This window comes from Erpetoichthys calabaricus, chromosome 2 (genome assembly GCF_900747795.2).
Source record: "Erpetoichthys calabaricus chromosome 2, fErpCal1.3, whole genome shotgun sequence".
Lineage (NCBI taxonomy): Eukaryota > Metazoa > Chordata > Cladistia > Polypteriformes > Polypteridae > Erpetoichthys > Erpetoichthys calabaricus.
Window position 1 is genome coordinate 80,685,076 of NC_041395.2, and position 24,711 is coordinate 80,709,786.

At 37.6% G+C, this 24,711-nt stretch overlaps 1 protein-coding gene across 3 annotated transcripts in view; it reads left to right on the top strand.

Moving 5' to 3' along the window:
- LOC114646012 (Golgi phosphoprotein 3-like) overlaps window positions 1–24,711 on the top strand; it is a 36,824-nt gene that overhangs the window by 7,232 nt on the left and 4,881 nt on the right. For 2 of the 3 annotated variants that reach the window (XM_051923793.1, XM_028793970.2), the window contains exons 2-4: window positions 5,537–5,748; window positions 9,185–9,316; window positions 18,614–18,728. In XM_051923793.1, the coding sequence (XP_051779753.1) occupies window positions 5,560–5,748; window positions 9,185–9,316; window positions 18,614–18,728 (436 nt within the window). In that variant the 5' untranslated portion in view covers window positions 5,537–5,559. The remainder of the gene's footprint in view (window positions 1–5,536; window positions 5,749–9,184; window positions 9,317–18,613; window positions 18,729–24,711) is intronic. The other variant, XM_028793971.2, reaches the window with a different exon arrangement.

Consider the following 24,711-nt stretch of genomic DNA (forward strand, 5'->3'; position numbering starts at 1 on the left):
CCAGACTAATGTCAAAGACTTTGTGAAATAGAGTGACAAAGTTACCTGTGTACCACTTGGGCGGAAGTCCATTTCCCAGTGTGAAGCATGTGAATACACTGTAAGAGAACAATGGCTGACTAAAAAAGTACAGGTAGCCAAATATAATTGACCTAGTTATATGCTCAACAAATGTGATGTCTGTCAAAGTCTGACAACCCTACTATACTGTAGTTTCACAATATCAGATATTTTTTAATTATATGACCGTGCTTTGCCCTGCAGCACACTCCAAGCACAATAATGCATTCCAGTAAGGTTTTCTGAAAACATTGTTAAGTTACAGCTTAATACACCTAAAGCACACCTTCATACTTGCATCAAAACAGGGAGAAATTAGTTTTGCCAGACTGACAACAATAGTTTTGGATTGTTAGGGTTCAAACTAGAAAAAAGAGACAATAAGAATACACAGGCACGGCATACAAGTTTCCTTGGTGTTGATTTAAAATTTTGATCAGAAACTTTAAGTGGCAAGTCAGGCATGCTTTCTTCTATTATAATGTAAATGTATATTCTGAAATGGAATAGTACTAAAACTTGTATATCTCTTGTTATTAGATACTGCCTTTAGCACTGAAACTGAAACATTTTCAACAGAGAGCCTGGTTTCTGTCCTGTTAAAATAGACACATGAACCCTTTTCTGTTTTATCTAAAAACAGGTGTCAGTTTTGGCTCTTTGCTAAAATGGTGTACAAGTATTACACTAAGAAGATTAAAATAATTTGACGCTTTCTCATTCTTTTTTGCCAGTTGTGTTAGGTTCTGATATCAGCAAGTAAGGTAATGAAAAACAACTTAGTATTATTGTTTGGAGTCATTTTAGGTAGAACATGGGAATTTGACAAAAATATATATTTGCAGATATTGTCACATTACACGTTATCAATATGTAATATATGTGCAATATTCTTTATTTTGCCTTTTTACAACTTGCTAGCTACTAGACAGATACAATCAAACTGGAAATTAAGGAAAGCACCATTAAGTAAAGCCTACCAAAAAAGCAAATAGAGTAGGTGTATGTAAGGTAGGAAATTATTGTAATTTTTTACTCCGTGTTTACAATGATTTTAATCCTAAAATAATCATAATTGTGTACAGCATTTCAGATTGAAAATTGAGATTGGTTTAAAAAGTCTTGCTAAACTAAAGGTCAGTAAAAGTAATCTTGGCGGATAGATGCAATATAAAAGACAGATTGATCTTCATGGCTGAGAATCAACAGTCCATCTGTCCACATGATCTGATATGAAATCACTTTTCTAAACTACAGTACTACTAATTTATTATATACAGCACACAAAAGTGAAGGGTTGTGAAAGATACAGTCCTGATCAAAAGTTTAAGACCACTTGAAAAATGGCAAAAAATCACATTTTGCATGGTTGGCTCTTAACAAGGTTCCAAGTAGAGCTTCAACATGCAACAAGAAGAAATGGGAGTGAGACAAAACATTTGTTGAGCATGCAGTTTAATGAAAACAATGATTAAACTGAAACAGGCTGTTTTACAGCTGATCAAAAGTTTAAGACCACACCTCCAAAAAAACCCGTAAACCCCCCCAAAACAGAAATCAAACTTCCAAACATGAACTCAGTACTGAGTAGCTCCACCGTTATTGTTGATCACTTCAAAAATTCGTTGCGGCATGCTTGATGCAAGCGTTTCCATGAGGTGAGTGGGAACATTTCTCCAAGTGGTAAGAACCACTCGCAGAAAGTTCAAAAAGACACATTTCAGACCTAAGCATATGGGCATCATTTATACAGTCCTGATCAAAAGTTTAAGACCACTTGAAAAAGCAGGATGGGGCAAAAGAGTGATGTTATTCTTATGGAAGAAGTCCCTTGTCCTGCGGGCATTGTGTACTGTAGCGTTGTCCTGTTGAAAAACCCAGTCGTTACCACACAGACGAGGGCCCTCAGTCATGAGGAATGCTCTCTGCAACATCTGGACATAGCCAGCGGCTGTTTGACGCCCCTGCACTTCCTGAAGCTCCATTGTTCCACTGAAGGAAAAAGCACCCCAGACCATTATGGCGCCCCCTCCACTGTGGCGCGTAGAAAACATCTCAGGTGGGATCTGCTTGTCATGCCAGTAACGTTGGAAACCATCAGGACCATCAAGGTTAATTTTTTTCTCATCAGAGAATAAAACTTTCTTCCACCTTTGAATGTCCCATGTTTGGTGCTCTCTTGCAAAGTCCAAACGAGCAGTTCTGTGGCGTTCAAGGAGACGAGGTCTTTGAAGACGTTTTTTGTTTTTGAAGCCCTTCAGTCTCAGATGCCGTCTGATGGTTATGGAGCTGCAGTCAGCTCCAGTAACGGCCTTAATTGGGGTCGAGGATCGTCCAGTGTCTTGACGCACAGCCAATTGGATCCTCTGGCTCAGTGCTGGTGAAATTTTTTTGGGTCTTCCACTTGACTTTTTTGTTCCATAACTCTCAGGATCATTTAAGAAATTCCAAATGATTGTCTTACTGTCTTACTGCGTCCCACCTCGGCAGCGATGGCGCGCTGTGAGAGACCCTGCTTATGCAGTTCAACAACCCGACCACGTTCAAAAAGGGAGAGTTTTTTTTGCCTTTGCCATCAGAACATGTGACTGCCTGAAAGAAAATGACAATGAATCCACATCTTTGCACAGATTTGGCCTTTTAAAGGCATGTGGTCCTAAAATTTTGATCAGCTGTAAAACAGCCTGTTTCAATTTAATCATTATTTTCAATTAATTGAATGCTCAAAAACTGTTTTGTCTCACTCCCATTTCTTCTTGTTGCATGTTGAACCTCTACTTGGAACCTTGTTAAGATCCAACCATGCAAAATATGATTTTTTGCCATTTTTCAAGTGGTCTTAAACTTTTGATCAGGACTGTATATGTGCTAAACTAATTGGTGCAATGGACCCCATGTGTAAGGACAGCCGTGTTTGTGAATGGGTAATAGACTATATCTAAAATATATTTCTACCAACCTGGAACCAAATACTGCCCTCTGTCAGACTGGAGGTATTGTTTCTTGCCACTTCCTCTTGGCTTTTCTCTTTGTCCTTGTCACAGGGTCGGGCACACTTAGTTAGAACCTCTAATAAGGATGCATATTGTAGGTGAGATCCGGATCACATAGTAACTTAAAATAACACGAAATTGTGTGTTGTCTTAGATGGGGAAAAATGTAAAAAAAAAAGCCTTGCAGATAGAAATGTGGTTATGACCCTTTTTTAAGACATTGAAATTACTAAAAGGAAAGCTGGACATAAGGTAGTGAATTTTCCATTGCTGTCTATAAGGAAAAGCTGCCATTTGTTTGTTGGAATTGATGCTTAAAAGTTCTAATGTACAACAGGTATAAAAGTCTGGCACCTCTGGTGTAAAGAGTCATTCATGTCAAAAAACATACTAAACTAACATTCAAAATAAACACAAAAGGAAAAAGTGATTAAAAGAAATCAAGCAACTAAAAAACATGTTTTGTCTAGAATATGTTGAGTGACCATTAGGTGAAATCACATCTGTCATTGTGAAGTAAAGATGTGCTACTTGTGAGAAAACACCCTTTACTGGCAACAATCTACTGAACCAGTGTCAAATGTAAACATTTTTTTAGGCAACAAAATTTGAGCTCATCATCTGAAAGACAAGTGTAAAAACTAGGTATATACTGCCTCAGAAAAGCAGCTTTTGGATTCTCATACCACATCTAGGCAACAAAATAATTTTGGCCCCTGGCCGTGAAGCAAATGTAGTTCCTGCCCTGCCCTGTAGGGTTCATAAGGCTTAATTTTAATACCTACAAGTTAAATCTAATTCTCTCAAGTGCTTCTTTAACAATTCTGTAAATTTCACTTGAAGTTGCTTAGCTACCGACTTTGCTTTAAAAAAGCATTGGTAACTTCAAACATTCCTGTGTTATTTGGTAGGTTTGGAATGAAATGAAACAGGTTATAGAATGACGTAAATGACTGAATTGTTGAGTTTGCAAATCTACTCAAATTATTTGGATGGTATTAATAGATGGTGGGTGCAAAATGAGAGTTTTAAACTGGATTTGCATTGTGAATGCAGTGTTATCAAGATAAGCTAGGAGCAAATGCAGTAACAGTTAACTGAGCAAATTGACTTCTTTTTGACAGTGTGCAAAGTACAGGGCATGAGTCTGCTTCTTGTGCTGGATTTTTAGAGGTTTCCAGTTAAGGCATTTCCAGTGTGAAACAATACATTTTCCACACAAACAAATTTGCAGGCACTCTTTGTACTGCCATTTTATTTATGTGCTGGTTCCTTTGATAACATTGGCTAGCAAATTAGTCAAAAATAGCAAGTGGAGAAGTAAAGCATGAACTAGGATAATAACCCAAGTCTTAATTGTACAAATCTTCTGTTTGGGAACAGTGTGGTTTCCTTGTTATTTACACCAGTAATGGGCAATGATGTATCAAATATGTATCATATTATGAACCCAACTGGTATTTATTTATCCAATTACTAGGGTGCTCCGCCCCCTGCTCGCTTCGCTCGCCCACCCCCAGGTTTTGTTTACCGGATATACAATTTAAAGAGATTATTTTCACGGGAATTGTTACATATCATTATTTTCACTTTAACTTTTGTAAAAACAGTACTTGTCCTTTATTTACGGCCCAGGGAGTGGTTAAATCTCTTTCTCGCAGGACGTATAACGCTGCTCGCGTTTTGAAGGGTGGGCGGCTGAACACATGCTAAGGAGATGCTGTCAGATCATGTTGTCTTTCTGCTGTTGGCGAGCTCCGTGTTCTGCTTGTTGCGCTGCGCGTCGATCATTTAAAAGCCAGTACAGCAGCTGTCCTTTTTCCACTTCGCGTCTCTGCCTCTCGCATTGGGTTGGGGAGGGGAGGGGGGCTGAGCACACGCTAAGGAGAAGCGGTTTAGTCATCTGCTGGCTTGCTGCTCCTGGCAAGCTGCGTGCTCTGCTTCTCACTTGTCGTTGTTTTAAGAGCTGTGAGCACATGAAGCGTGTCTGCCAAAAGCATTCCAAGAACTGCTAGGTTAGATCTCCGTGAACTTGTTTTAAATGTTGTTTCACTGCCTTGTCTCGCGTGACGTTAAAGTGTCTCTCATGGGACATCAAATTGTCTTTTGGGAAGATCACGTCTCGTCTCCCTAGTCTCCCTCCCAAGATTTTTTTTATTATAATAGAGATAACATACTGCACAGTAGCTTCACTTAAATCTCTGTCATGCTCCACCTTCTAAAATGTATAATACATTATTTGAACATGGAAAAATAGCTGAATTTCTTCCAAACATAAGAGCTCACCGACTGTTGTTTTAGTTAATCATTTAGGTTGCCTTTTTTTTTTTTTTTTTTTTTTGGGCCGTACTTCCTCAAAGCAGTACAGTGGAAGGGCATATGTAAATATATGGTATTCCTTGTTGCATGTCTTGTGTTCAGTTTACTGTATGTTTTGAATTTTACACCAGAGGTTAACTTTATGGTATTTTCATTTGACAAAGGTTAGTGGGACCTGTGAAGCAGCATGACCACTTTGACCTACCGAAACAGGCGAAGTGAGGCAGTGGGCGGAAATGACAGACATACAGAGAAGGAAAATGAAGAACAATCTGGGAATCTTGATGGTCAGGTTGAAGAGGACAAAGAAGATTCCAAGCACCTTCGTCTCACACTTATGGAAGAAATACTACTTTTGGGACTTAAAGACAAAGAGGTATTCACTTTAAAAGAGAGATTCCAACCATTATATAGTTCCTTTTAGTTTAATGTATCATATCTGACAGTTGTGTCTCTTCATTTGTTACAGAAGGTTGCTGGTTTATTTATATCCTTTTTTTTCTGGCTTATCTACACATTCTATTTTTTTTTTTTTCATAGTTCATAATGTTTACATTTTGTGATGCAACTCTAGGAATCCAGAAAGGATTCCCACTGTGCAGAAATGTGTCTTGTTTTAAGCTTGTACCCTGCTAAAGTTGTTTTAACTTTTTATTTGCATGACCTTTCACCAGTGCTGCCCACACCTTGGCTTATAGCTTTGTTTTATTGTTTACTTGCTCAGTTTTATTTCTAAGATTGTTATAGTAGACTACTGACATGTTAAACCACTTAGTCTGGCTAAAATAATGGGTTGGAGGCATCGTTTGAAGTAGAAGACTTTTGGTTTATGGTTCAGTATATTAGCTAATAGATCGTATACGAGAACAGTTGTGAATACAACCTTTTATTGATATGTTATGCACTTGGTAATTGTAAAATAAAACAGAATTGTGTGCTGTCATGATGCATAAAGTTGTGAATGGTGTGGCAGGAGTTTCCAGTAATACCTGTAAAAGCTAGCTTACCCTAGATCTTGGTTTTTACATAATGTCTGCTAACACCCGCAGTTTATTACATGAAAACAGCAAAACACTTTAGTAACCAGAAGCCATTAAAATATCAACAAAGAACATAGTTGTCATTTATAATGCAAATTATCCCTTCACATTACCCAGGTACATTTTAACAAGTTCCCACTTTTAAGATAAGTATTTGGAAAAATGTTTTAAAATGTGTTCAATTTCAGATTTTTTGTTTGGGAAAACAAAGTTTGTCTTTGATAAGGAGATTATTTCCCCTCAAGATTTAAGACTTTTGATTGCTACAAAAGTACTAAATCCACTCATTGGAATGGATATAAATTTCACCTCAGTAATGGAGAGACATAGTGGTTAAGCCCTAGTGTGTCTCACAGCTTTGGAGACTTGGGTTTGAATTGTGGCCCAAGCATTGTCTGTGTGAGGTTCATGTGTTGTTGGTTTCCTCACACATCCCAAAGATTTCGAGGCAAGTTAATAAGCCCATTTCACAGAACTGACGGGTTAATCTACTTCTTTTTAGGACGGTGTGTATTCTGTTTCTCTAGAAGTTTTCAGTGAAAAGCACTACATCATAAAAAGCATTAAAACAGGACAAAGGTGGTAATGTGGCAGTGGAGGAATTCTTTTATAATTACTAAGGTAATGCTGGTAACTTTCTTATGCCAGTATGCTAACCTTTTCAGGTAACCTGTGTCTCTGTGTGGTTTGTTTTTTTTTTTGTTTTTTTGAAATATGTAAAGTGCGCTCATATGTTACGACAGGTGTCACTATATTGTAATATAGAATAAACAAGGCCACATAGTTGTAGTGTTACAAAATGAATGTTATTTGATACAGGTTTATATTGTCACATTCTTTTCAGAGATTTTTTCATGTCTTTTGTATGTGAGTTAAGTTCCTGAAATTAAACACACAGACCTACAACATTTAAACTTATGGTTCATTTTGTTAGTCAGAAAAAATAATTTAATAACATTGCAGTTACATTAAGTGCTGGAGTGATGAATAAAAAAATCTGGCCTTTTATTTCTTTTGATTGTTTAGAGCTCTTTACTATTTTTCATCAGTGGGAAAGCTGATGTTTGTGTTTAAATTTTGGACACAGAAGAATAAAACAAATATTCTTCTTTCATGATTCTGCCATTGTTTATGTTAAATGGAAGAGATTTTGCCCATTGATGACTCCCCCCCAGAAGAAAAAATGCAGAAGTGTAAAAAGGACTAATTGGTGCCTCTGAATTGAACCAACATGAGAGAGTGTAAAAGAATGTGAGCCAGTGCACCCTGCTTTGGACTGGCCTTTTGTCTAGGTCTGTACCCTGCCTGTTGGTAATGTTGGTTATCCATTGGAAGCTACAGGAAGCATGTAGAAGTTGAAATGATACAGAGGTTAAATTATTTCATATGAATGCATAGAGTTACCCACTAACTCTGCCAAGGCTGTGGTGAGCACAGGCATAGAGGCACAGCTGGCAGTGGACATGATGCTTGTATACTGCTAGTAGCCTCATTGCTCTAACACGTGTGTGCATAAGCACATGCACATAAATTCTTTACAAAAGACTAACTTAGAATATCTCCTTGTTTATAAGGCATGTGTTTTTCCTTTTCATCTCCCAAAGAGTACATTTTCAATATTGAACATTTCATATGCCTACTAAATATATTTTTGATATAGTTAAACTTATTATGAAGTAATTCTTTGTCCTGATGACATAGCAACTTAAAACAGAATTTGACATATCCACTAAAATAGTCTTAAACCGTACCCAGTATCGTACTTCTCTAATGTTTTACCAGAGGCCCAACATATACTTCTGTCTCATGCTAACAAGAACTGGTTTTGAATTTGTGCATTTAGTGCTTAGGCCTGGCCTCTCATACGTTAAGGCAAGTATTCGGTTACTGCTAACACTAGCAGGAATTTTTTGCATAGAATGATGTTATTTAATAAGTCATTGTAAACAAACTTTTAAAATTTTAATTGTTTTGGAGTGTGTTTGCCAGGTAAAACTGGTCTAATTTTATGTTAGTAAAATAGAAAGCAATAGCTTGACCTATTGGTTGATTTCAAGAAACATCCTTATTTTCTCTTTTGAGAAAGTAAATTAACTCCATTTATATCAGTGCAACAAAAGACTATTTCTAAGCTGATATTTGTAATATTATAAGCCCAAATGTGTGCCTGGGGCCAAGCCACATGTCTGTAATTCTGTTGGTCTCCACTTACATAAAGCAGCATACAGTATTCGAATTTAAACCTAGTTTTATAGCAGAATTTGTGCATACTTTATAGGGACTGTAGACACTTTGTAATTGTGAAGGCTTCTTGATTTTTGGCATAATGTAATTTAATTTGTGTTGCATGTCACCTCTGCTTAATGTTCTATTCTTTCATTTTTAGTGCTGTGTGTTTACAGTATCTGTAGGGAAGATTAGTTCACAGAACAAAGACAGTAAAGTGATACAGTACTTTGCAGTTCCTGTTTAATTTCTTTCTAATTGTGTTTAGTATTAAAATTAGAGTGGTAGTCCAGATTATTCAGTATGCATTTTAATGTTTCTTGACTAAAAATCTAAACTATCTTAGCAGTGACCTGAAACTGCAGCTTGTGTCCTCCTGCCTATTGTGAAATATCTTTAACATTATGCTGTGCTCATTTACTTTTTGTTTCTTGCTATTATTATGTATTAAACTATGGGATAACGGAACAACCTTCAATTGTATTTTATACCAGATGTGTGGGTGGTTTTTTTTTTTTTATTGCTCATTTCTCTTGGTGTTTTCAGGGATACACTTCTTTCTGGAACGACTGCATCTCATCAGGACTGCGAGGCTGTATTCTTATTGAGCTTGCCTTTAGGGGAAGGATCCACCTTGAGCCAGCCACGTTAAGAAAGAAAAAAATGTTGGATCGCAAGGTGAGCAAATGCCAATTCTCAGTGCTGCCAGAAATGATTAAGTAACTCAAGTGAAATAAATGTGTGTGTGTATATATATATATATATATATAATTTGCAGCTGGAGATCCACAAAGGGAGAAAAAATGAATCACGTATCATAAAGTAGTTTTTATTCCTGAGCTTTCAACCCCTACCAGGGGTCTTCATCAGAGGATAATGCTTAGACTTACAAGAATCAAAGGCAATATATAGCAACACATTAAGTGGGGTGGGGGAGGTGACATAGTCAGTATGATCGGGGATTGGGTTTGTATAGTTTATTTATTATGTACATGTTCTTCTTAAGTTAGCATATGCTGGATTTATGTCCAAGTGTCTGTTGATGGCGTTTTCATTTGATAGCCAAGACTCGGCCAACTCTCTGGCACTTTTAGTACTGGCCTTAAATTTTACTTTTACATTGTCCCAGTTGAATGTGTGTCCTGTTGATTTAGTATGTGCATAGATCAATGATAGTGCGTCCTTTCTTCTGACAGCGTTGCGATGTTCCTGTACACTTGTTTACCGCAAAGAATGCTACGCAGACAAGATTTTACACTTCACCAGCAACCACCCGGTATCTCATAAATGGAGCTGTGTGAAAACCCTATTCAGACGAGTCCACACTCATTGTAATACTAAGGAAACAAAAATTAATGAGAGACGCTATCTCATCCACATTTTCATCTCAAACGGATACTCAAAAACATTAATTAATCGTAGCTTACACAGGAGACGCCAAATAAGTCAGCAAACAATTGACTTAAATCAGAACCCCCACCCCACCTGGCACTCACTCCCTTATCACCACAAGGTGTCAGAAGGTACAGCGCGCATCCTGACCAAGTGGGGCATCAGAATAGCACACAAACCCACGAACAATCTGCGCACAGTCCTCTTTAATGCCAAAAACAAGAAATCGACAGCAGAAACACGAAACACAGTTTATAGTATCCCATGCAATTCTTGCTCAGCGGTATACAAAGGACAAACTTCAAAAAGAATCTCAACACGTGTACAGGAACATCGCAACGCCGTCAGAAGAAAGGACGCACTATCATTGATTTATGCACATACTAAATCAACAGGACACACATTCAACTGGGACAATGTAAAAGTAAAATTTAAGGCCAGTACTAAAAGTGCCAGAGAGTTGGCCGAGTCTTGGCTATCAAATGAAAACGCCATCAACAGACACTTGGACATAAATCCAGCATATGTTAGCTTAAGAAGAACACGTACATAATAAATAAACTATACAACCCCAACATCCCCCCCCCCCCCCCCCCCCAATCATACTGACTTAGTCTGCTTGACCCAAACCACCCCCAACCCCCCCCCCCCCCCCCCCCCCAACCTTAATGTGTTGCTATATATTGCCTTTGATTCTTGTAAGTCTAAGCATTATCCTCTGATGAAGACCCCTGGTAGGGGTTGAAAGCTCAGGAATAAAAACTACTTCATGATACGTGATTCATTTTTTCTCTCTTTGTGGATCTCCAGCTGCAAATATGCAAACCGAATCACAGACCTTCTCTTCCATATATATATATATATATATATATATATATATATAGAGGTTTCTTTTCTACCTCACTTTTGAATGTATTTATAAAATAAAACTTTGCTTTGAATTTATTAGAGATCATATTCCACATTACTTGGTATCTCTTGTCATTGTGCAGTTTCAAAGTTTAATTTATGAAATATGAGGTGCATATAAGGAAGTTCATAAATTTGATATGGGCACTTGGAAAAAATAGGTGAAAATGTACAGGTCAGAATCTCCAATTTTAGATTCTTTGTACCAATCCTGAATAAGATTATTAAGAGCATTATTATGGGAGGTATTTTCTGCAAAATAGGAAATGAAAATTAAAGTTATGAAATGAAAATGAAATCTCTCTCTTTTGCAAATTCATTTTAAAAGTCTACATGAAAGAAAGCTGTAAAAATGAAAAATAAAATGAAATAACCACGTTTGCTATTTCATTTTCAGCCTGAACAGAAATGAAGCTTCAAAAAAGAAAAGTAAAATGCATTTTCACTTTGCATTTGTATTTTCAAGTTCTCAACATGAAAATAACGCCTGGGTCAATGGGCAGGGCTTTGCAACTCGATTTAACTCAATTCTTTGCCCTTCGTAGCTGTACAGCCACTTTGATCGATAAAATACTTCACTTCGACTGAGTTTAATTCATGTGATATTCATCTTCACAGCAACACCGTCTCACAAAATCCAAAGACCTCGCATAATTGTAGTTCTGAAGTAATTAATATGCTATTTAATTACAATCCATATTACTAACCGAGAATGCTAAACCGGATGATGGACGCAGGCACATCCGGCCATGGGCCGTAGCTGCAAAAAGACGTACTGCGCAGGCGCAAGAAAGGGCGGACGGGATACACACCAAGAGGGGGATTTAACAAGCCCCTGGAACACAAAAAAAAGAACACAAAACCACCCCACACACCCTACAAGCAACGGACGGGACACACACAAAGAGGGGGATTCAACAAGCCCCTGGAACACAAAACGAAAGAAGACGCTCGCTCAACAACAATCCTCACCCACACACCCCCCCCCAATCAATAAGAAGTGACACCCAAAGCCACATATCTAAAGGAAACGTCCATATTAAACATACGTCATCTCAAAATCTTCACACTAGGCAGCATAGGTGGATCTCATTAAAATAAAGCACTATTAACCGTTCAACTGGAGAAAAGGCTCCATAGTAACAGTGAGTGCGAACCTCCTTAATACTTATCCATATTTCGCACGCTGAGGAACAAACAAGTCATGCATACACGGTCACGGGTACAAAACTATTCGGATTGGATAACGGAACCAAACACACGAACACGAATGAAACAAAAAGAATACACGGCGGCGCATACAATGCGCTTCGGAAAATACGTGAGAAAAAATGTCTCGGATCAAAAAACGCAAAGCTCAAGTAACCCCATTACAGAGACGTGCCCAAATGAACAGACACATTGAACGTAGATGCATACAGCGCGCGTCTCAAAGTGCTGCATCAAAACAAGCACGATTTCAAAAGAAAGAGCTTGCGTTTCAGACATACAAAAAAGGGAGCAAAGCAACGCGCATATGACCGGACAGAAAACAAGCAAGCAGGACTCAAAAAGCAGAAAGCTCAACTGACCGACATACAAAAACGGACAAGGCACGATACAAACAATGCACGACGTAGAGTGAAACGGACTTTGCGCAAAGCGGAGGCGGATCAATTAAAACTCAAAAATAGCGCGTCACAAATAATGGACATGCAACAACGCGGCACTCAAACACCACAAGCAAAACATGCCCGTCGCAGACATCAACACCAGACGTCTGCTAAACTCTTAAGCCAGTTGGCTGACAACGCTTTCAATAATGAGTCCACTATTGAGGAAAATTCATTGGGATTAATGAATGTCATTTGCAATCATTGTCATTCACTTAACTTCACAGAAGAAACAACTGGCAATACAAATAATGAATTTACACGTTGTTGTCAAAAGGGGCAGATTAGACTGCCTCCTTTACATTCATATCCGGAATATCTACAGAAGCTTCTAAGGATGTGCCTGAAAGTAAAAACTTTAAGAACTACATTAGATCCTACAATAGTTCATTTGCTTTTGCATCTACCAGAGAACATAACAGGACACCAAAAGGCAATGGCCCATACTGCTTTCGCATATGTGGTTAACACAACGCACTATATTATGTCCAAAAAATATTAATGTTAATCACATTATTAACCAGGTCATTTCATTACTTCCTGGAGAGACACGGCTCTTTCTAAGCTCTGACAAAGTTGACTCTGATGACGACAATGAACATCTGAATTTCCCATTAGAATATTTGAACACTATTAACCCGGATGGATGACCACAACACAACCTTACCCTTAAAAACGGAACAATAATCATGCTATTAAGAAACCTTAACACTAAACAGGGTTTATGCAATGGCACACGGTTAGTCGTCAACACCATAACACACGATGTTATTCAAGCAACAGTTCTTTCAGATTCACATGCTAACAATACTGTTCTCATTCTTGGAATTGACCTTACGAGTTCTGACCTAGAATTACCTTTTACATTGAAACACCGACAGTTCCCCATTAAACCTGCATTTGCCATGACCAGCAACAAATCACAAGGACAAAGCATGGACAAGGTTGGCATCTACCTCTCTGAACCCGTTTTTGGACATGCACAACTTTATTTTGCCTTCTCATGTGTTCGACGTTCATCTCACATTAAAGTTAAAATTAAAAATGATCCATGCCAAGGAAGACTCATTCAAAGACAAGACACCATCTTTACTACTGATGTTGTATACAGAGAAATATTCCAATAAAACATTACTCTATGCCAAACACTCTATTTTGTATTTATATAGGCATCATCCAAACCTGCACACTATTCTATATCTAATTCATACATCTCACTCTTTGTCATGCCCCAACGCCAGGGGTTGGCGAGCGAAGCGAGCAGGGGGCGGAGCCCCCTAGTATTTAACATGACTGAAATTAACCTTTACTACATCATAATTTACATTTATTTACACTGGAGTGGAAATGGGACACTTTGTATTTTTGTAGTCTTATAGAGTCACAATGGCTGGATTCCCTGCTCTTTATATGGTTCTTTGAGTGGCCTCGCTATCTTTAAAAAGACTGCTTGCCTCTTTTGCCGCACTCTTTGTAAAAGCCAATGCAACTGTGCAGAAGTGCCTGCAGTATGGGGGTGAAAAAAAATCAAAATCATGTGAATTAAACACAATCAAAGTGAGAAGTAGTCTATCGATTTGAAGTGTATCTACAGCTGCGAAACACAAAGAATTGTGGGAAATCGAGGTACAAAGCCCTGCCCATTGACCTGCGCTATTTGCACGTTGCGAATTTGAAAATGAAAATGCAAAGTGGAAATGCATTTTATTTTTCATTTTTGCAGTTTCATTACTGTTCTGACTGAAAATGAAATGGAAAATGGGATTATTTCAATTTATTTTTAATTTTTGCAGCATTCTTGTATGTAAACTTTGAAAATGAAATGAAAATATCTCCTGTACATTATGAGATACAAAGTCTTTGTAAATCATAGAAGAAATGTTCCTTCGCCCTTGTGTTAGCAGACAAAGTTACTGTAGATCCAGGTACTCTCTGGCAGTGTTGGCAGAACTTAGGTGACTATATCGGACTCCGTAGTCACTACTGAAATGAAAATCCTGTTCTGTAGGATCATAATTGGAATGCAACAAATAGGAGTTTTAAATGCAGCTTTCCTAAATTCCCAGCCTGGACTACATTTTTATTATGAATTTGAAACTTTTTTTTTTTTAGAAAATTTATTTAGCCTTGCTAAAGCATTCAGGTTGTTAAAAAGTTTCAGATTTTGCTGCATTACAAATGATATACACATGATACTTGCACATCTTGTTCCCATGTATATTTATTGTAAAACACATGTTCAAAACTATAATGCAAATAGGTATATTAATGTCACAAGTGAGCTGTTCTTTAGTTTTTACTTTCTCTGTTGAGCCATTATTGTTGTAAGGACCGGGAGCTACTTTAATGTCTAAAAAGTTGCGGTATAAATAGGAGAGAAAAAACTGTGTACATACTTTTTCAGACACTTATGCTCTAGTGATTTTCTCATGGGAAAGAAATTACTCTAACTGCTTTCTCACTGGACCTTGAATGTGCACCGCCTGAAGTCCCTGTCATATTTTCTAGATTATAAACTTCTATATGTTCAGGGATCATAAATGATAACATGTAGGGTAGTCTGGATATGGGGACTAAAGGAGGATGGCTGAGCTGGCCAAAACCCCCACAATCCCCCAAAATAACAATGCCTACTCTATCTCTTCACACACATTTGTAAAAATACATGTAAATACTTTAATATTTAAAAGTTTTTAATAAAGCAACAGATAAAACTCTTAATTTTAATTACAATGACATCTAAAACTAGTGGGAGAAGACCTGCATTAATCAAAACTGGAAACATGTTCACCCCTTATTAATTTATATTGTGTCAACATTTACAGGCTTAAAGTTACTGTGGAATACAGCAGCATAACTAATCTTGCTTAAGGCAAGGGGTGTCTTTGAAGCTGGTGGGAAAGGGGCAAACTTAAGCAAAGATACAGACAGATTAATACAGCAGTTGGGAGAAAAGAAATAGAAGAGAGAGTTTGCAAATGTGTCACTTGAAGATCTTTTAAAAAGGTTTGTTGTAAAAACTAGTAAAGAAAGTGGTTGGTAATCTTTATGACAAATATGTTAGTGAGACACCTTAATGTACTGATGATTTACCAACAACTGTGCAAGCCAGTTCGCGATTTTCAGTTGTCACCTGTATTTACATCATTTTGGGAATTCTGAGGAAATTGGCAGCACACTCCCATAATTTCCAGTTGCCTAGGTGTCATCCGCAATGACTCCATCCAACTAGTCTGCAACTCACTCCCAACAAAAATCCAACCTTTAGTTATGTGCACGAGAGCTGACATCCAATGAATGCTCATCCAGAAGTATAATTCAAATAAAGTAGTGGCAAGGAATAAGGAGCACAGGTGTTATGAGCCATCAGACAGATGTGCTTCTCTTCTTTTTGTGAAGTATTTCATTTTACATACTGTGACAAAATGGATTTAAAGAAAAAGAAGATGAGATTGTGGCTGAACTCACAGTACCCGTTGACCTTTCGTACAGTACCAGCTCCATCAGGCAGCATGCTATTGGCCATAAGAAAAAGGAACGAGCATGACTGTGCTGAAAAATGGGTACGCAGTCACAAAATTTGACATGGCCAGTGAAAAAGATCAGTGACCGCAATCTGCAGATTTGACATACCCTAGAACTATTGTAGTATGACATCTGCTATAGTTGGCATTTCTTCACCTCATCGCTACTCCCAGCTGCAACAACTCCGCCCTGAACCCTGTTCATCCCTTGAGATGGCCCTGTATATGCAATTTCTAAAACAGACTGAATTGAAGATATTGGGATGAATACTAAATAATGTAAATTAGGAGAAAAGTTATATCAAAATATTTGTGTCCATGCATCTATAGTTATTTGTGAAGAAAAACTTTCAAATGCTTATCCTACAAGGTTTCCATTCATGTTCCCATGTTTTTGTTGAAGAATTTGCTTTAAAACATATCTGTTTAAACTAAAAGGTTCAACTCCCTCAAGCTTTCTTTTTAGTTCAAAGTTTTCAGTGCTGGAGTGAGATTAATAAGTTTCTCAGGACTTTCTCTAGCTTTTTATTTGCTACTGTCTTTCTCACAACTCCAAGAACAAATCTGCACACAGTACACCAGTGAGGGGTCCATTATATAACTTAAGCATAACCTCCCTAGGCTTGTATTGGACACATTGTGCTAACTAACCTAACATCCTGGCATCTGTATCTGTCTAAATGTACACAGTGATGAGTCCATTATGACTCCTAAGCCCTTCACATAAGTAGTACCTACAAGTTTCAGACCCTCTGTTGTGTATTTCAATTTCCCATTTTATTTCCTATGTTTGTTACCTTACATTTACTTATATTCAGTTTCCTTTACCACAAACACACCCTGGTCCAAATTCTGTCCAGGTCAATCTGTAATAATTTTTACAGACTATTTAGAATTTACTGGAAAGCAGGAGTGCAAAAATGATACTTTCTGGGTAAATATGGTTCTTTGAGAAGCTCTTCTTGTATAATAGAACTTTCCAGCTTTTCTGCCACTTTCTTGAAACTTGGAAAGTTTTGTTTTAAAATTTATTGAAATTCTGTTTTTTAAGAAATTTTCATAAAACAATTTTCTGAACTTTTCTATTATACTGTACAACTCCTAAAACCTAGGATATTTTAACAAGTTTCAGAAAATCCATTATTCTTCAAAAAGCTATTGCCTAAGAGAACCTTCCAGATTTTTCTGTTGCACTGAAAACTATTAAATATTTCACCCAGTCTTCATGCATCATCTAAATGTATTCTTTTTCCCATTGAAACAGAAATGCCCTTTATCACACGGAACTAAAATATTTATAAACTTGTCGGTTTCGAAAGCATTCAGTCTCCTCCTATAATCTTCTGATCCAGTTTTTCTGTGTTTCTTTTACCAATGGACAAGAACATTGTCCTCACATCCTTTTGAATTGTTGGAATCGGTCCATTACACACACACTCTCACACACATATGTAGATAAATATTTTTGTTTCTCCTGTTTTTTTTTTTCTTTCTTCCGAGCTGTTTCAGTAGGGTGTCTTTCTTGTGGAAACTTTGCAACCAATGTAACAATTAGTCTTGAGGATCTGTATCCTAACTTAACCTGTAATTGCTCCAGGGGCGCTGTACAATGGCTGACCCTGCGCTCTGACCCCAAGGGGTATGTGAAACTACCAAATTCCTAATACAAGAAATTGTATGAGGCGAAATAAAGAACAAAAAAAAAAAAAGAACTTGCTACTACTGCGTAATTTTTTTATTGAATCGAGGACATGCTTGCATGTCTGTCAGTTTGCACAGAAAGGAGAACAGGGAAGTGTTGTGTGATTATTTTTATTATTTTTTTTTTGTATGTAGGAGATGTTATAGGTGTTGACATTCCCATACACTTACTGTATAGGTTTAATACAGTATATACACAGTGCTTTAACTCAACAAAGTGTTTATAACTGGATGGAAATTAGCAAAATTTATCAGAAAAGTGTGATGAAGACATGTACATGAGACAGTTGTCAGTGTCGGCTTCTTCACTAGCTTCTTCTCACCTCTGTTGGTTGTCTTTGAAAGAAGAGTAACCGTATGGGGAAAATGCATTATAACTTGCAAGAAATCTTGATTTGCAGGTGGTAACAAGGCAGAAGCTTTGGGGAAAAAAAAAATTGCGAAAGACTTCACCAAGAAGGAAGATAACTATATTGAAAAGAAACATGGCATTCTCAAACTGCTTGGTCCAGTTTAGGGTTGTGAGGGCTGGAGCGTATCCCAGTAGCATACAATTTTTTTGCAAGGGGAGTCCTGAGCAGGATATTAGTCCTTCGTTGCATCCAATCATGGACATACCCACACCTTTACTTCCACAGGGGCCAATTTGAATCGTCGCCAATTCCCCAAACTCTGAAGATGGGCTCTGCTGACTGAAAGAGAGGGGTCAGTTGTTAATGTGAAAGATTTGCTTTTCAGCTTAGCTTGACAAAAAGATGGCTTATTTTTTTTATACTCTTATTTCTTTATTTCCTCAGGTTTTATTAAAGTCAGATGCCCCAACAGGAGATGTTCTTCTGGATGAAGCTCTCAAGCACATCAAAGCTACCAGTCCTCCCGAGAATGTGCAAAGTTGGATTGAGTTTCTCACAGGTAGGATGATGGACCAAGATGTCCATACTTGGCCATTAAACAGGAAGTACAAAAATAATGGATACATCATTCATTTTGACAGGTCCTGTTTTTACATACAAGATTTTTGCCATTTCAGTATGAAAAGATGGATGTAAGCATGGTTTCAGAATTTTACAAACAACCGAAATTCCAAAAAATTTAACTTTTCTGTTAGCTTTACATTATCTGTCAGATAGGCCATATAGTGCAGTCATTATTAGTTGTGCTGTCTTAATTAAAACTCAAGGAGAAGTCCCTTTCAGAATGCTTCTGTGTCTCTTAGCACCAAATTTTATCAAAACCATTCATGAGATAATCTCTATTTGATTTTTGTGTCAACGTCAGTAATGTGCTGTCTGACAGAGCTGGTGGTGCACAAATGCTTCACAGGTACAAAATATTCAGCTGCAATCTTAGAACCCAAAACCCTTTTTTTGTTTTTTGCTGCTGTTTTTAGACTTTGTTTCAGTATGCAAGACTGAAGACATCAGACAGATGTGCCAGTGTTCTGTTTGTAAGTTCAAAAACATCCACATTGCTTATTCCTTATAGCTACATTATATGTATTGTCCTACACACACACACACACAAGCCCACCTCTATGAGTTAAGACAAAAATCACATCTAGTTGAACCGAGTTGCTAGATATGTCCTGCCACATGAATGCCCCGTGACTGCCTCCACCTTGCTAAGATTATGTAAATAGGTCTGTGACTGAAAATCACTGGAAAAGCCATGCAATGTGCCTGTAGTTTTGTAAGTTTCATTCTTGGTGATCATTAGCCAAGTTGCTTACCCGGTTATGCAGTAATTTAAATTTCACTGCAATATGTGTCTTAATATGTAAGAAAAAATTGATTGTTCCAGATGAGCCTTTTTAATTTCTCTATAATTTCGCTTCGCTTGCCAACCCCCGTTTTTGTTTTTATGGATACACACTTTTAAGATTTTTTTTTTATTTGAATTGTTGCTATTTCATTAGTTTCACTTTTATTTCAGAACTTCTGTAAAAACCAATATTTGGAATCTTTCGAGTCCCAATAGGCTGAATCTTTTTAATGAGGTCTGTGAGACATGTGTTTAATGACTTTGTACCGTAATTCAGGATAGGTTTCTCTGTTTGAAATTTCAGCACAGACAAAACGATCTACATCATCAGCAGTTAATAATTTTTTTTTGCAAGGTAACCAATAAATGCATGTGAGGTAAACTCCGTTTTTGAAATTCTCTGACTTAAACTTCAAAGCCTTACAATATTTACATACTTCTGACATATTATCTATGTCCATATATTCAATCTCAATTTGCCTTTTCGTTTTTTCTCAGAGTAATAATTTCTCTTTTCTTGCGTAAATGTGATGTTTACTTTCTTTTTTTGACACTGTTGTCTTTTTCTGCTTTCATATAGTCACATAGTCTTTTGAATTCCAATTTTCATTATCTATAACCTGCTCTGCATGTGTTTGCCCCCCTTGTTTTTTAACCTCTTTATGACGTTTTACTTTGTTTTCTACTCTTTGTATTTTATTTCTGACCTTGCTTTGTCCTGCTCTTTTTTTTCAATGACACCTGGTCCGTGGTGATTATTTTCCCTTTTTTGAGTAATAATTTCTGTTTGTTTGTGTAACTGCGATCTTTACTTTCTTTTCTTTATACTTACTAATTTTCCTACTTTCATATTCTTTTACTTTCTCCATATTTTTACTGCGCCAGTTTTTTTTTTTTTTTTTTTGAGCCTTTTGAATTCCACTGCTTTCATAATCTCTAACTTGCTCTGCATGTGTATAGCGCCAACGTTTGTGAACGTCTTTATGAAGTTCTACTTTGTCTTTTACTCTCTGTCTTCTAATTCTGAGCTGGATTGAATGTGCTTTTTTTCAGTTCCACTTGTTCTGGGCTGATAATTACTTTCCTTATTTTCTGAATTTGCACCAAGATTATTGTTGTTCTTTTTTTTTTTTCTCTCCAATGCTTTTGAGTCTCTTTTCTCCGTGCTGCTTTCTTCTTCGCTTATTCGTCTACATTTCATTTATAATGTATTGTTCTTATACACTTTATATGCGCTGAGAACCCTGGATCTGTGTGTGCTCAAAGCCTCCTTTACACAACTGAATGTTTTGCTGCCCGTTGTCTTATTTGATATTGGTTGTAAGTAGAGTGTGTCTTGCAAGAATGTCATGTTCTACGTCATCGCGAGACACTCCATGGCCAATCTCTTGGCACAAAGTCTCATGTTTAAGGTCCCCGTGAGACACTCCGTGGCCAATCTCTTTCATCTCGCAGTTTCTTTTAAGTGTCTTCCGTGATCTTCACGTGAAGATCACGTCTTGACACCCTAGTGTTTCTCTCCAGGATTTTTTTTTTTTTTTTTTATAATAGAGAGAAATTAAGTTTTGAAATCCTGAGAACATGTTTTTAATAATTTGGAAAGACTTGTGTGTCTCCTGTAAAATATTTTGTGGACACTAACTTTAGGTTAAATTGACTGACTCTTCTGAAATTTTATAGACAGCTTGCAATTGTTAATCTTATGAGCTGATTCAGTTTTGGATGAATTACAACTGCTCACCTTTTTTAGGGTTCAGAATATTTAAAGCCCATACCAACAACAGACACACTACTGCATAATGGGGCAGGTTTCTGTTACTTCTCTAATATTAAATTTACTACTCTTTATTTCTTAATCCTTTTAAAAAATGTTTTACACTAAGCTCCTGTGTATCCAGATGCATAGAAGCCTTATGTTCTTTATTAAAGTGTTGCCTTTTGCATTATTATAATTATACTACAGACCACAGGTGTTAACTGTTTATTTTTTATTTACAAAATTAATTTCGTATTGATTAGTGACAATAAAAATACTAAAATAAATAAAATTTCCTTAAAATACATACTTTAACTAATAAAATATGTACAAAAATATGTATCCATAGTACATATGGTGTAAAAGAAAATACAATCCTTTTTATAATTGCAAGCTGTCGTATTGTTTGTTTTTTCTGTAATTTATCTCTTTGAAACAAGGCTTAATTAAAAAAAGGTAGTTTTTACCATCTCTCTAACAAAAAAAAAAAGCAAAAAATATTTATATATAAAATATATATACAGTGCACTTGGAAAGTATTCACAGCGCATCACTTTTTCCACATTTTGTTATGTTACAGCCTTATTCCAAAATGGATTAAATTCATTTTTTTCCTCAGAATTCTACACACAACACTCCATAATGACAACGTGAAAAAAGTTTACTTGAGGTTTTTGCAGATTTATTAAAAATAAAAAAACTGAGAAATCACATGTACATAAGTATTCACAGCCTTTGCTCAAAACTTTGTCGATGCACCTTTGGCAGCAATTATAGCCTCAAGTCTTTTTGAATATGATGCCACAAGCTTGGCACACCTATCCTTGGCCAGTTTCGCCCATTCCTCTTTGCAGCCCCTCTCAAGCTCCATCAGGTTGGATGGGAAGTGTCGGTGCACAGCCATTTTAAGATCTCTCCAGAGATGTTCAATCGGATTCAAGTCTGGGCTGTGGCTGGGCCACTCAAGGACATTCACAGAGTTGTCCTGAAGCCACTCCTTTGATATCTTGGCTGTGTGCTTAGGGTTGTTGTCCTGCTGAAAGATGAACCGTCGCCCCAGTCTGAGGTCAAGAGCGCTCTGGAGCGGTTTTCATCCAGGATGTCTCTACATTGCTGCAGTAATCTTTCCCTCTATCCTGACTAGTCTTCCAGTCCCTGCCACTGAAAAACATCCCCACAGCATGATGCTGCCACCACCATGCTTCACTGTAGGGATGGTATTGGCCTGGTGATGAGCGGTGCCTAGTTTCCTCCAAACATGACGCCTGGCATTCACACCAAAGAGTTCAAGCTTTGTCTCATCAGACCAGAGAATTTTCTTTCTCATGGTCTGAGAGTCCTTCAGGTGCCTTTTGGCAAACTCCAGGCGGGCTGCCATGTGCCTTTTACTAAGGAGTGGCTTCCGTCTGGCCACTTTACCATACAGGTCTGATTGGTGGATTGCTGCAGAGATGGTTGTCCTTCTGGAAGGTTCTCCTCTCTCCATAGAGGACCTCTGGAGCTCTGACAGAGTGACCATCGGTTTCTTGGTCACCTCCCTGACTCAGGCCCTTCTCCCCCGATCGCTCAGTTTAGATGGCCGGCCAGATCTTGCAAGAGTCCTGGTGGTTTCGAACTTCTTCCACTTACGGATGATGGAGGCCACTGTGCTCATTGGGACCTTCAAAGCAGCAGAAATTTTTCTGTAACCTTCCCCAGATTTGTGCCTCGAGACAATCCTGTCTCGGAGGTCTACAGACAATTCCTTTGACTTCATGCTTGGTTTGTGCTCTGACATGAACTGTCAACTGTGGGACCTTATATAGACAGGTGTGTGCCTTTCCAAATCATGTCCAATCAACTGAATTTACCACAGGTGGACTCCAATTAAGCTGCAGAAACATCTCAAGGATGATCAGGGGAAACAGGAGGCACCTGAGCTCAATTTTGAGCTTCATGGCAAAGGCTGTGAATACTTATGTACATGTGCTTTCTCAATTTTTTTATTTTTAATAAATTTGCAAAAATCTCAAGTAAACTTTTTTCACATTGTCATTATGGGGTGTTGTGTGTAGAATTCTGAGGAAAAAAATGAATTTAATCCATTTTGGAATAAGGCTGTAACATAACAAAATGTGAAAAAATGATGCGCTATGAATACTTTCCGGATGCACTGTATTCTCCCACAATTAATTAATTTTGGCATTAAACACTACTTGGGCGGCACGGTGGCACAGTGGTAGCGCAGCTGCCTTGCAATAAGGACACCTGGGTTCGCTTCCTGGGTCCTCCCTGCGTGGAGTTTGCATGTTCTCCCCGTGTCTGCATGGGTTTCCTCTGGGTGCTCCGGTTTCCTCCCACAGTCCAAAGACATGCAGGTTAGGTGCATTGGTGATCCTAAATTGCTTGGTGTGTGTGTGCGTGTGCGTGTGCGTGTGTGTGTGTGCGCCCTGTGGTGGGCTGGCGCCCTGCCCGGGGTTTGTTTCCTGCCTTGCACCCTGTGTTGGCTGGGATTGGCTCCAGCAGACCCCCGTGACCCTGTAGTTAGGATATAGCGGGTTGGATATTGGATGGATGGATGGATAAACACGGCTTAAATGTAAATAAATATGTACTTAAGGGTTTTAATTTTTTTTTTTTTTATTCATTAATTGCACTTCAGCTTTTTTTGCTCTTAAAATATACATTTACTATATTTATGAAGGCGTGTGTTTTTTTTTTTTTCGTCAGTGTATCAGCTAGACAATTCTTGAGGTGTAATTATAGTATATGGATTACCATTTTAATTATGTAGTACTTGTTTCTTATCAAAACGTATACAGTATGACACATGTAATTTTTAATAAACACAGTACAGATCTTTTAAAAAGGCCACAAATGTATCAAATGTCTATAAGTTGAATATGAAAAAGACACAAATCCAACATGCTTAACAGGTTTATAAGTAAAAGACACATTTTGCTTTTAAACTAAAATACCTATTTTGTTTACTAAACAGCAATTTCAAATTCCTCTTTTATCTTTTTCCAGTTAAAAATTTAAGCTGCTGCACTTACTGAAATGGTGTTTTTTTTTAATTTAAAGGACAAAATAAAAAGGGCGAATTTCATTAAAGTAGTTTTTCTTGCCGTTTGTCAGACTTCTCAGATACCGGAGCATCCCTAGCACCTAGTTTGGGAGAAAGTCTGCGATGCAGCAAGTTTGCTGCAAAAAGAAAACAAAATTTTGATCAGCCAATTTATGGATCACAGATCGAGTATTGTTTAGTTAAAATCGGCCAATTTACATCAGTGGCCACCCGATCGGAGCATCCCTACTAGCAAGTTACCGACATTCAGTTATTGGCTCTTTGGATAATGCTGGTGCTGTTTGGAGACATTTAAGGGTTTTATTTGTGAC